Source organism: Polyodon spathula, chromosome 9, assembly GCF_017654505.1.
Source record: "Polyodon spathula isolate WHYD16114869_AA chromosome 9, ASM1765450v1, whole genome shotgun sequence".
NCBI lineage: Eukaryota > Metazoa > Chordata > Actinopteri > Acipenseriformes > Polyodontidae > Polyodon > Polyodon spathula.
Window position 1 is genome coordinate 16,564,615 of NC_054542.1, and position 13,622 is coordinate 16,578,236.

The 13,622-nt window shown below is 39.6% G+C and overlaps 1 protein-coding gene across 6 annotated transcripts in view; it reads left to right on the forward strand.

Annotated features, from left to right (window-relative positions):
* Positions 1 to 13,622, forward strand: part of LOC121320437 (pyridoxal kinase-like) — a 166,738-nt gene that overhangs the window by 105,569 nt on the left and 47,547 nt on the right. For all 6 annotated transcript variants that reach the window (XR_005950842.1, XR_005950843.1, XR_005950844.1 and 3 more), the window contains exon 8: positions 8,131 to 8,242. Coding sequence is in view for 2 of the 6 variants with exons in the window: in XM_041258768.1 (XP_041114702.1) it covers positions 8,131 to 8,242 (112 nt within the window). In the remaining 4 variants the exon portion in view is untranslated. The remainder of the gene's footprint in view (positions 1 to 8,130; positions 8,243 to 13,622) is intronic.

Below are 13,622 nucleotides of genomic sequence, written 5' to 3' on the forward strand. Positions count from 1 at the left end.
CAGTCTAGAAAGGGTTATAAAACCATTTCTTAGGATTTGGGGCTCCACCAATCCACTGTCAGTCTACAAATGGAGAAAGTTCAAGGCCACAGTTACTCTACCCAGGAGCGGTCGTCCTACAAAAATCTCTCCAAGAACAAACCGGAAAATCATCAAGGAAGTCACAAAGAACCCCAGAGTAAACTCCAAGGATCTGCAGGCCACTCTTGCCTTGGCTAATGTGAATGTTCATGACTCAACTATCAGAAAAAGACTGAACAAGAATGGTGTTCATGGAAGGATAGCCAGGAGGAAACCACTGCTCTCTAAAAAGAATATTGCCGCCAGTCTGAAGTTCGCCAAAGAGCACGTAGATAATCCACAAGACTTCTGGAACAATGTTCTCCGGACAAAGGTAGAACCAAATACTGCGTTCAAACAGAAGCACATCACAGAGAACGTGGACAGGCTCCTAGAACGAACAGGAGACGACCCAGTAGTAGTCGTCCACATCGGTGCAAACAACATTGGAAGAGACAGACCAAAATCCCTGCAAAACAAATTCAGAGAGCTAGGAAGGAAATTAAAAAACAAGACCAAAACTGAGGTATTTTCTGGTATACTACCGGCACCTTGCAAAGGACCATATGGACAGCTGGAAATCAAAACGCATGGCTGAAGACGTGGTGCACACTGGAAGGCTTCACCTATCTTGATCATTGGACCACATTCTACAACGAGGACTATCTGTATAGACGGGATAGACATTTAAATAACAAGGGAACCAGTCTACTCGGAGAAAAGATCCTCGAGCAGGTTCAGAAGCATTTAAACTAGAAAGGAAGGGGGGAGAAATCAACAAAAAAACAGAAGGGAGACCGCATCAAAACAAGAACAACAACTCAGGTAAGACAACCATTAAATGTATTTATCTAAATTCTAGAAGTATCAGAAACAAAATTCTAGAACTTGAAGCTACTGCACTAACAAGTAACTATGATGTGATAGGTGTTACAGAAACGTGGTTGTCTGAGAGTGTTGTGTGAAATTTAGTTACTTTAAATTTAAAAGGAAGTTGATGTGGAAGTAAATAAGACAATTACTTCACAGAGTAATTTTAAAAGGTCCTTTATTATTTCACACACACACACACACACACACACACACACAGTTACATACACAGATGCTATTCTGCGAATAACGATATCCCTAACGGGACACAACCCAACAAGGTTACATACAAAGATTATATTAATCACAGATCAATACAGTCCATGAGACGCAATTGAACTAATTCTTACCCTTCCAAGCGGATTGGGAGAGCCCTTCAACCCTGGTAAGAGAAAGCAGCTGTCTCCAAGAAATTACCGAGCAGGACTGTGCGCTAATCCTCACGGCTGACTCTCATCAGAGACCAAGTTAGGCTTTTGCATGCGAGAGAGTAATTGGCCAGATCACTCCCTCTAGGCTCGGCCCTCTGAATAAACCATCCCTTTCCCTAGAACATTCTAACAAAAACAAGTTATATAAACGTGACAAAAACAAGTTATATAAGATACGGGGTTATTATAGGGCAAGGGCACAGATGAACTCGAACGCATTTCTAGAACTTTCTAGAACACACTTATTTTTTATTTAAGAGTGTGATGGGGACGAATATAATATTTGTGGGTATACACTGTATAGGAAAGACAGGCAGGACAGAAGAGGAGAAGGGGTAGCGCTATACATAAGAAACAGTCTTGAAGCCCAGGTGTTAAACCTGGACAAAGAAAATAAAACCGTATCAATATGGGTCAGAATAACGGACAAAAATTCAAAGGGCATAATAACAGGAGCATGCTATAGACCACCAGATTCAGACAGTGAGCAAAATAATCTGTTATACAATGACATTAGATATGCATGTTGCAAAGGAGAAGCCATACTAATGGGGGATTTCAACTTCCCCCAAATAAAATGGGAAAACCCGGTGAGGAGCACGACGGATGAAATTGAAATGGTGGAAATGACTGCTTCCTAACACAATCTGTCAAGGCACGACTAGAGGGGAGGCATGCCTTGATTTAGTCTTTTCAAATAACAAAGACAAAATAACTAAAACAGAGGTCAGAGAACCACTGGCAAACCAGACCATAACATGGTCTCATTTGAAGTGTTTTTTAAAACCCCAAAAGTAATGACTAAAGCTAAGGTTTACAATTTTAGAAAAGCAAACTATGAAGGTATGAAACAGAGACTAACAGAAGTAGATTGGAGTAAAATAGAGAAAACACCCACAGAAGAAGGATGGTTGTTCTTCAAAAATGTAGTACTAGAGGCGCAAAACAATTACATCCCTAAAGTAGACAAATCTAAATGTAAAACTAAATTGCCAAAATGGTTTAATAGATCAATTAAAAAAAATATTCAGCGAAAAAAGGCACTTTACAGAGCATTAAAAAAGGTCCAAAAAGAAAGTATGCAGAAAGAGTACACAGAACTGCAAACGCAAGTCAAAAAGGAAGTTAGAAAGGCCAAGAGAGAAATAGAAATGAACATTGCTAAGGGAGCTAAAACCAATTCCAAAATGTTTTTCCAATATTACAACAGCAAGAGATCATTCAAAGAGGAGATTAAATGTTTAAGAGATACAAATGGCAAAATCGTAGATGAAGAAAAAAAAATAGCAAATATATTAAATGATTACTTTTCACAAGTTTTTACAAAGGAAGATACTGACAACATGCCCCACATGTCATCCAGTTCCTATCCAGTTTTAAATAACTTTAGCATAACTGAGGCAGAAGTGTTAAAGGGACTAGGAGCTCTTAAAATAAACAAATCCCCTGGGCCGGATGAGATCCTCCCAGTAGTACTCAAAGAAATGAAAGAAGTAATTTACAAACCGCTAACCAAGATCATGCAGCAGTCTCTTGACACAGGGGTGGTACCGACAGACTGGAAAATTGCAAACGTAATACCGATCCACAAAAAGGGAAACAAAACTGAACCAGGTAACTACAGACCAGTAAGCCTGACTTCTATTATATGCAAACTTATGGAAACTATAATAAGATCCAAAATGGAAAATTACCTATATGGTAACAGGGTCCTGGGAGACAGTCAACATGGTTTTAGGAAAGGGAGATCGTGTCTAACTAACTTGCTTGATTTTTTTGAGGATGCAACATCGATAATGGATAATTGCAAAGCATATGACATGGTTTATTTAGATTTCCAGAAAGCTTTTGACAAAGTCCCGCACAAAAGATTAATTCTCAAACTGAACGCAGTTGGGATTCAAGGAAACACATGTACATGGATTAGGGAGTGGTTAACATGTAGAAAACAGAAAGTACTGATTAGAGGAAAAACCTCAGAATGGAGTGTGGTAACCAGTGGTGTACCACAGGGATCAGTATTAGGTCCTCTGCTATTCCTAATCTACATTAATGATTTAGATTCTGGTATAGTAAGCAAACTTGTTAAATTTGCAGACGACACAAAAGTAGGAGGAGTGGCAAACACTGTTGCAGCAGCAAAGGTCATTCAAAATGATCTAGACAAGATTCAGAACTGGGCAGACACATGGCAAATGACATTTAATAGAGAAAAGTGTAAGGTACTGCACGCAGGAAATAAAAATGTACATTATAAATATCATATGGGAGATACTGAAATTGGAGAAGGAATCTATGAAAAAGAGCTAGGAGTTTTTGTTGACTCAGAAATGTCTTCATCTAGACAATGTGGGAGCTATAAAAAAGGCTAACAAGATGCTCGGATACATTGTGAAAAGTGTTGAATTTAAATCAAGGGAAGTAATGTTAAAACTGTACAATGCACTAGTAAGACCTCATCTTGAATATTGTGTGCAGTTCTGGTCACCTCGCTATAAAAAAGATATTGCTGCTCTAGAAAGAGTGCAAAGAAGAGCGACCAGAATTATTCCGGGCTTAAAAGGCATGTCATATGCAGACAGGCTAAAAGAATTGAATCTGTTCAGTCTTGAACAAAGAAGACTACATGGCGACCTAATTCAAGCATTCAGAATTCTAAAAGGTATTGACAGTGTCGACCCAAGGGACTTTTTCAGCCTGAAAAAAGAAACAAGGACCAGGGGTCACAAATGGAGATTAGACAAAGGGGCATTCAGAACAGAAAATAGGAGGCACTTTTTACACAGAGAATTGTGAGGGTCTGGAATCAACTCCCCAGTAATATTGTTGAAGCTGACACCCTGGGATCCTTCAAGAAGCTGCTTGATGAGATTTTGGGATCAATAAGCTACTAACAACCAAACGAGCAAGATGGGCCGAATGGCCTCCTCTCGTTTGTAAACTTGCTTATGTTCTTAACCTCATCCCAACCGTCAAGCATGGTGGTGGGAGCGTGATGGTTTGGGGCTGCTTTGCTGCCTCAGGACCTGGACAGCTTCCCATCATTGACACAACCATGAATTCTGCATTGTATCAGAAGATTCTAGAGGAGAATGTCAGGCCATCCGTCCATGAGCTGAAGCTGAACTGAAACTGGGTCATGCAGCAAGACAATTATCTTAAACATACAAGCAGATATACAAAAGAATGGCTGCAGAAAAATAAATTACGAGTTTTAGAATGGCCTAGGCAAAGTCCGGACCTAAACCCCATTGAAATTGAATGACAAGACCTGAAGCGAGCTGTCCATGCAAGGAAGCCCTCAAATGTCACCGAGTTAAAGCAGTTCTTTAAGGAGGAATGGGACAAAATTCCTCAAAACCAATGTGAGAGGCTGACCAACAGTTACAGAAAATATTTAGTTGAAGTCATTGCTGCTCAAGGGGGTGCCACCATTTACTGAATCTAAAGGTTCACATACTTTTTCACACATGGATATTGAATGTTGAATCATTTGTGGATAAATAAATGTTGAAAAAGTATCATTTTTTGTGTCATTTGTTTAATCTACTATTAAGACTTAGATTAAGATCGAATAACATTTTAGGTTTGAAATTTGTGTAAATCCTAAGGGGTTCACAAACTTTTTCTCGGCACTGTATATTTTTTTTATTTTATTTTCAGCGCGGTTGCACAATTTATATATATATATATATATATATGTATATATATATATATAATTTGAATTTTTAAAACAATTATAAAACAATTAACAAATACACATTTTATGCAGGGTGGATATATCCCACATTCTTAGAAGCCAACCACCAGCCCTCAAGTCCCATCTTCGCCCTCCTTCTTGGGTGAACTTGAGGGAGGGTCGGTTCCTTTACCATCACGGCCAGGTAGGGATTGTGACCCAGTGACGAGGGACCCCACCATGCTGACTGGGGCGATTGCAGCGACGGCCAGGGAACAGGCGGCTGCAGCAGCGGAAAGAGGTCTGCCACTGGGAACTGGCACAGCGATGTCCAGTCACCCAAGAGAAGCGGAGTAGGGAACCAGGAGCAGAACTGTGGCAGATGGTGCAGATTCCTGGGCAGACCGGCAGGGTTTCCAGGAGCGAGATGCACGAGTTTACAGCATACTGTACATATTTATAAAACTGAAACGATAGCAATACATTTTTTACTTTTCAACAGCAATCGGTTTATTATCAGATGAGCAAAAACAACTGAACAACGTAGATAAATACACTTTTTTTTTACAGAAGCGCACAGCACATGAAGTTATAAAAAAAAAAAATCTAATTAATTTTTCTTTTGTTCTTGAGTCTAAGTCTGTTCACAATCAATACAGGTAATGCGCTTCTCCACGTCGGCTTTCTGCACAGGGCACAGCTGTCCTAAGTTTTATTATGATTGCACTTGCCAACCTGGCATTGGCGTCTCTTGCGGTTCTCAACGGGGTTGCCAGCTTCAGCTGTGGGTACATGCTTGGCAGTCTCCCTATGTTCCAAATGTTTCTTGTGAAGTTCCTGTGCTAACTGTAAAATATATTCTCTCCTTGGTAAATTCTTCTCCGTGCATTCTTTTTAAAGTACCCAGGAGTTGATGGCTGCTAGGTCCAATACATTGTAAAACACCTGACTAGACCACTGTCGGGAGTCAGCTTTCACAGAATACTTCAGTGCCATCTGATCCAAAACATCAACTCCATATTTTGTTGCATAGTAACAACAGTCATTCACTCAGTCACAGAGTAGAGACTAATCTGATTACAGCTAAACACATTGCAGACTATCAAATAAAAATAATAAAGTAGAATACCGTTCTGTATACTCAAAATACAATTGTTTTCTGTGTGGCCATCAGTGTGACTGCTGCTTGGGATTTTAGGTATAATGTAATATATCTCCTTTATTTCTGCACTCCGTGTTTCATGCTTTTTGAGAATATGTAATACATATGGACAGAAAGGGTTCATATGTGTTACACAACTGGAGAAAATTACATTTTAAAACCAAAAACAATCAAAATGACCACCACAGGGCTTCTAGTGTTAAATATATATGTTCTTGTTATGTTGTTTTTAAGCATTAATGAAATATAATAGATTCAGGTCTCTAGATGCCAATTTAATTTATTTAAACAAAAATATTAAGGCTACATTAATAGTTGAGTAGGCCTACTGTATATGATACAAATAGATTAAACAATTAAAAAAAAAGAAACACGTCCTTGTTTCATTTGACCTTTCTTTAAAAAATATATAAATAAGCGAGTCAGGATAAATCTCTTTAATTTGGTGACCCCTTATTTTTATTTCTGTGTTAAATATCTAGAAGTATATTTGTAAAGTTTAAGAAAAAAATAGAGACAATGGGATATTCATATTTAAGATTAATGTTATCTGTTACACATGTGTGATAGCTATATAAGGTAATTTATAAGTATTTTACTTTATCACAGCTATTAGTTTAAGAGAAGAAAAACAACACATTGAAAAAAACATATGTTTGTCCTTCAGAAAAGAGACTCATGTCAGGGTTAAAATTACTGGGGATCCCTATAAGTTCCTCCAAATACTTTTATTTCCAAATTTCCTTTTTGACATGAAGCCAACAGGTATCACTTAAAACAAAAAAGGATCCTGTTAAAAACATATTAATTGTATGAAGACATTTCCTGCCTTGTCTATGCAGTTTTTCAGTACCAAGCAATGATAATGAGAAAGTGTCTCTAGACAATCTGAAAACTTCTCTGCACATTTTAAATAAGCCTTTCATAAGGAAAGAAGTGACAGCATTTCATTTGATCAGAACAGGATAAGTAATCTTATTACACATTGATCCATGCCTCAGCTTATACTGTTGAATAAAAAAAAAATGCAGTCAAGAAATTAGGTAAAATGCGTCGTTATCTATTATTTAGATTGTCAGAAGGCACTTTTTCATGATCATTGATTGGTACCAAAAACTAGAAAATAAAAATGGAATATATAATTTTGACTTACAATGACGTGTGTGGCCAGAGGGGTACTGTGCCTTCTAATCAATAGCCTTCTAATGTGCTGCCTTCTAATCAATAGCTATTGGCCCTTCTCTGAAAAGTTGGTAAATGAGGGGCCATTCTGTCCTGAGTCTGCTGAGGTTGATGCACAACTTCTACAGAGCATATGTACCAAATATTATCTTCGCCTCTGGCTTGATGACAGCTAAGACAACAATCCTAATTCATTGGAAAGAACGCCAACATGCATGTGTCTCCGTAGATACCCAGATCTAATAAACTCATCCTTTTAATCACCAATATTTCAAAAGGGGCTTGGAGAGAGTGGATTAAAGTTTTGCATGAACTTTTGCAGGTATATAGCACAGTAGTTATCCGTCTAGGTATACTGATAACTGAAACTGAGACTCATTTTTTTTGTTTACTTTGTCCAGTCTTTCTTGTTAACACACCTGTTTCTACTTGAACAATGCTCTGGGAGCTACACATCGTGGCATTTGATAGATGAGGCGATTTGGCTGTGAAACCCTCATTTATCATTCAGACAGTGCACGCTTCTGGAGGTGGTTTCATGGTCCGAAGCATGTTACAAACTTGTTACAGAAAATGACAGTGGTAGGGTGCACTGTGAAGAATTAGCCAGTGCCATTGTTCTATAAATAAAATACAGTATTAAATCTGTGGGCTGTAGCAGATCGAACATGAACCTTTACGCTTTAGATCCTGTGAACACAGAGAGTGGATGTTGAGTTCTGACTGTTTCTTCCTTTGTGTTCCAGGTAATGGACTTGCTTCATGATATGGGACCGGACACTGTGGTGATCACCAGTTCGGACCTGCCATCTTCTTTAGGAGAAAAATACCTGATTGCACTGGGAAGCCACAAGAAAAGTAAGGAGTATTTTTACGACCTGTGTAATAAGATGTTTAAATTAAAAATGCTTTCAGTATATACAGATGCTTCTTATTTCAAGGGATGTCCTGGAGGAATTAATGACCCCTTCCATGTTTGAAAACATGGAGCAATGGTTCAGGACGACGCTTTATGGAAAAAAATAAGGTATCGTCAATACTATTCCAATTGTTTGAATGCAGTTCTGCAGTGGGCTGCACGAAAAATATCCCCAGTGCCACTGTTGGCACTGCCAGGACTTGATACTGCAGTGCACTGCAAGTTACCAGTCAGTTGTTGTGAAAAACAAATAACAAATTCAGTACCTCTGCCCCCTCAGTACCAGAGCCTGTTCCAGTGACCTGGTCGGTACGAAAGTAGGTACCCATCACCTTTATTGGTACCAAGGTCACTTAGTGCTGTTTGGCGCCAAGAACGTTCCCAGTACTCCATTCCTGTGCACTCTGTGTACACAACGGTTTTCAGCACCAGTCAGCTTACTGTCTCTTCTTATGCACATATTGCACGTCTGAACAGTTTTTTCAACCTTGCACCATGCCTGGGTTTCACCCTTGTACTTTTACACCAGGAGTTAGGAAGCGACCCTCTGGGGGTAGGAGCAGGACTAAGAGCCTGCACTCCTCTAGGCGTCCCACTCCAGGAACCTACTGCCCTATGGTAACCCTTGCTATACTTGGTTAAGATCCCCTAAACTGACCTACTTCTGGGCTCCTGGAGTCCCTGCTTTTTCACGGAGACTCCTGCCACACGGCTTTGGCTGGGCAATGCCTTCACGAGCACACTCTTTTAGTGAAAGGGTTTCGTTTAGTAGTTCCTGTAGAGCAGACGTGCTCCTCCTGGATGTCAATAAAGCAAGCTTTCCCTCAGCGGGGTCTGTGTGTCAATGTTCGTGCAGTAGCTCCGAGCTGTAGCACAGCCGTGTTTTGAGCTTCGCGCAACTTTCCTAGGTACACCTCCCAGCCAGTCCGGTCCACGGAGAACACCACAGTGGTGGCTTACATCCAACTGCCAAGGCGTTCTGCCGATCACAGTCATGTTGCCGGAATATTTTGCTATGGGCTCACGATCACCTGCTTTTGGTGAGAGCAGTTCACCTGGCCGGAAGGACCTACTCTCAAGAGGAGGCCCCAACAATTCGGAATGGCTACTTCACCCAGAGGAGTCCGTCCATTGCCCCCACTGGTATTCCCTAATGGAGAGCAGTCACCGGCTCGGCATAGACATGCTGGCCCACAGATGGCCCAAGACTATGCTCTATACTTTTCCACCGGTACCACTGCTTACACTGCTTGGAGAAGGTCAAGCAAGACCAGGCCCCGAATTGGGCCAGGAAGACCTGGTTCTCGGCACTGGCACGGCTGCTGTACAGTCAGCTGTGGGAGTTGCCGCCCGTCATGACCCGCTGACTTAGGAGGCAGTGTGGTCCAATGGTTAAAGTCCAGGGCTTGTAACCAGGTCATTAGTTCAAATCCCACCTCTGCCCCTGACTGGCTTACTGTGTGACCATGATCAAGTCAACTCCTTGTGCTCCATCCAGCAAATGAGATGTTTATTATTATTATTATTATTATTATTATTATTATTATTATTATTATTTCTGGTAGCTATATCAGCTTGCCATATTAAAATTGACTCAGTCTCCCCAGGAGAACACTTCCTGGCGGGACAGTTTTTGAATGGTGCTTAGAGGTTAAAACCCCCTGAGATGACCTTGTCCCTCGCTGGTGACTGAGTGTGGTGCTGGACACACTTACAAGACGGTCATTCGAGCCCCTACAGTCAGCAGAGCTGAAGTTCTTGTCTTAAAGAAAGCTTTCCTGTTTACTGTCTCCACAGGCAAGCCTGTCTAAACAGCGGTTGTCGAGGTGGATTGTAGACACGGTCAGGATTGCATATGATCTAGATAACCTGTCTCCACTGGACAAGTTTATTGTGTTCCAATTTAAGTCATGGGGTAGTTAGCCATGCCTTAATTGGGCTTCTGGTGTTATACGCTAAGGTTACTCAGTGTAACCTTGCAGCATATACACTGCATGAGGGCTCTCTTTTACTGTATTCTGGACCATATGCCATGAACCTTAACCACTTCTGTGCTGCCTAACGTAAGAGTTATGTCCTAATTAAAAACATGTTTTTTAAAAAATAATTAACACTGGATTGCCATTTTTTCACTCTGGATCGATCGCTGAGAAGCTCTTATAGATAATATGTGGTCGGTGGTTCTAATTTCATTATGTTACAGTCATAATACCTTCAATGTGACATAGTTATTAGACGTAATTTACAGCCTGCTTGAATGCTAGTGCTGGCCAGCGCTGTGATACATCCAGAGCACTTTTAAAACAATCTGCATGTAACTTTTGTTTAATAATAAAGTTCTCCTTTGATTACCATCTTGTGTTTCGTGAAATTAGAACTTGCATTTCTCTGCACTGCACTGCACTCTCTTGTGTTGATGTGATGATAAAGGAAGACCCTCCTACTTCTAATGTTGTCATGTCGACATTATTGAAACTTATCACGTGTGGGGAGGCACTTGAAATGTGTGGCCAAAGATACGCTATGATGTAGCTTCATTACTTTTTTCCCCAGTGACGTTTGAGGCCAGTGATCAGAGGCTCAAAGGAAGCACAGTTTTTTTTTTGTTACAGTTCCTGCTTGCAACCTTGTATTTCCAACTGCCTTGAGTTTGGTTGAGTTGGTGACGGAGAGAAATGAGTTCAGCTAATTTTCGATTGATCTGCTTATGTAAAATTAAAACCTTCAAATCTGCAGTGTTGTTTCACTACAAACCATACACGCATTGACAAAAAATTTCCAAAAGATTCTGAACTGCTGTCTTTAAAAGTTAACGCTAAAACCGCAATGCGTTGTATGCGCTAATTTTGAAAATAAACATTTTTTTAATTTTTTCCATTTAAAGATGGTGTTTCTGCTATGCAAATATTAGATATTATGTTCATGAATACATCTACTGAGTTGTATCTGAAAGTTTGTATTTCATTTTCATATTGGAGCTGATTAAAATATACCTGTCAAAATGACTGCTGTCGGTAAAAAGCAAATGGATAAACAGACACAAATAATCCTGAGACCACGACTCTAGCCTACTCCTAACAAGTGTCCTGGAACATTGCCCATGTAAAAAAAAAAAAAAAAAATCCTACTCCGAAGGTCAGTTTGTGAAAACTTGCCTTAGGGATGTTATTGCTATCCTATGTCCAAACAGCAATCAACTGCAAAAGCAAATTTCAGACCTGCAGCTCTCACATCACGCGATAGAGTGTATCCATCTCAGATCTAAATAGTGACATTGAACTACAGCTGCATTCAGAACAATGTGCGTAGTAAAGAATGTCAAGTCACACTGAGTACAGATCCTGCCTGTATGTGGTATAAGAAAGTAAACGATAGTTAGCTCCTCACCCAAATAAGAAACAAAAACAAAACTTTGCTTTTATATTTAGTGAAAATGTATTTGTTTGGATATCAATATTATGTATGTACTAGAAAAAATAAAGGTCAGCTTCATTTAATAGTGTGTGTGTGTGTGTCATAGTAATTGCAGTAAAAAAATATCAGTGAAATTCTAAATTAAGCATTTTTTAAAGTTTGTGGCTTTTTTTCACTGTACATTTTATTTCCTTGGTTCTTGGTTTGTGAAAGGTTGGCCACCCCTGTTCTATAAGAATGTTCACCAATAATCCAGCTAGACTTTTCTAGAATTAGGTTTTGAATTATCATATCTAGCACCTTGTAGACAACACTGTCATATCATCAAAGGGGATGAATCCTTTTGAATTTGCGTTCTTGGAGTTTTGCAGTGGTTTGCAGAAGTATTCGCCCCATACCAATATTGTCACATTTTACTGAATTAAAAATAATCTGTGCACTTCTTCAAACTAACTTTTTTTATTAGTGTAGTAGTTAAACTGAACACTGTTATATGAGGAGGAGGTTAAATGTTGGCAAAACTTGCAAAGAAAGTGTACAAAATAAAATTTACTGGTTGCATAAGTATTCATCCCCTTAAGTCAGTATGTGGTAGAAGCAGCTTTTGCAGCAATTACTGCTATGAATCTTTTTAGATAGGTCTCTACTAGCTTTGCACAGTAGGATGGTGAAATTTTTGCCCATTCTTCACAGGAAAATTGAACATCCATTCTCCCCTCTATCCTGACAAGCTTCCCAGTCCCTGCTGAAGAGAAGCATCACCATTACATGATGCTGTCACCACCATGCTTGACAGTTGGGATGGTGTTGACTGGGTGATGTGCAGTGTTGGGCTTGCGCCAGATGTAACGCTTGGAATTTAGACCAAAAAGTTAAATTTTTGTCACGTCTGACTACAAAACCTTTTAACACATGTTTGCAGTATCATCTTCATGCTTTTTTGCAAACTCCATATGTGGTTTAAGATGAGGCTTTTCAGGTAATGGCTTCTTTCTTGCCACCCGTCCATACAGGCCAGCCTTGTGTAGGGACCGGCTTAATGTTGATGTGTGAACACTGACTCCCATCTCAGACACAGAACTTTGCAGATCTGTCAAGATCATTGAAATTAATCTGTTTGTCTCTGTAAATCTTACTTTTATATACTATATATGCATTTTTTAACTTTAGCAATGTTGAGTAGTTTGTGTAGATTCTACATGTAATGTCTAATTTGAAAGCGTCGTGGAGTACTCTCAGGTGCCAACAAAATGTGAAAACTTTGCAGGGGGGTGAATACTTCTGCAAACCACTGTATATAAATTTAGGGCTGTAAAGTGACTAAAACCAGTTAATCACCATTAATCTTGAGATTAAAAAAATTAATCTTGGTTTTAACCTTTTGTGGTCCACTTATAAGAACATAAGAACATAAGAAAGTTTACAAACGAGAGGAGGCCATTCGGCCCATCTTGCTCGTTTGGTTGTTAGTAGCTTATTGATCCCAAAATCTCATCAAGCAGCTTCTTGAAGGATCCCAGGGTGTCAGCTTCAACAACATTACTGGGGAGTTGATTCCAGACCCTCACAATTCTCTGTGTAAAAAAGTGTCTCCTATTTTCTGTTCTGAATGCCCCTTTTTCTAAACTCCATTTGTGACCCCTGGTCCTTGTTTCTTTTTTCAGGCTGAAAAAATCCCTTGGGTCGACACTGTCAATACCTTTTAGAATTTTGAATGCTTGAATTAGGTCGCCACGTAGTCTTCTTTGTTCAAGACTGAACAGATTCAATTCTTTTAGCCTGTCTGCATATGACATGCCTTTTAAGCCTGGAATAATTCTGGTCGCTCTTCTTTGCACTCTTTCTAGAGCAGCAATATCTTTTTTATAGCGAGGTGACCAGAACTGCACACAATATTCAAGATGA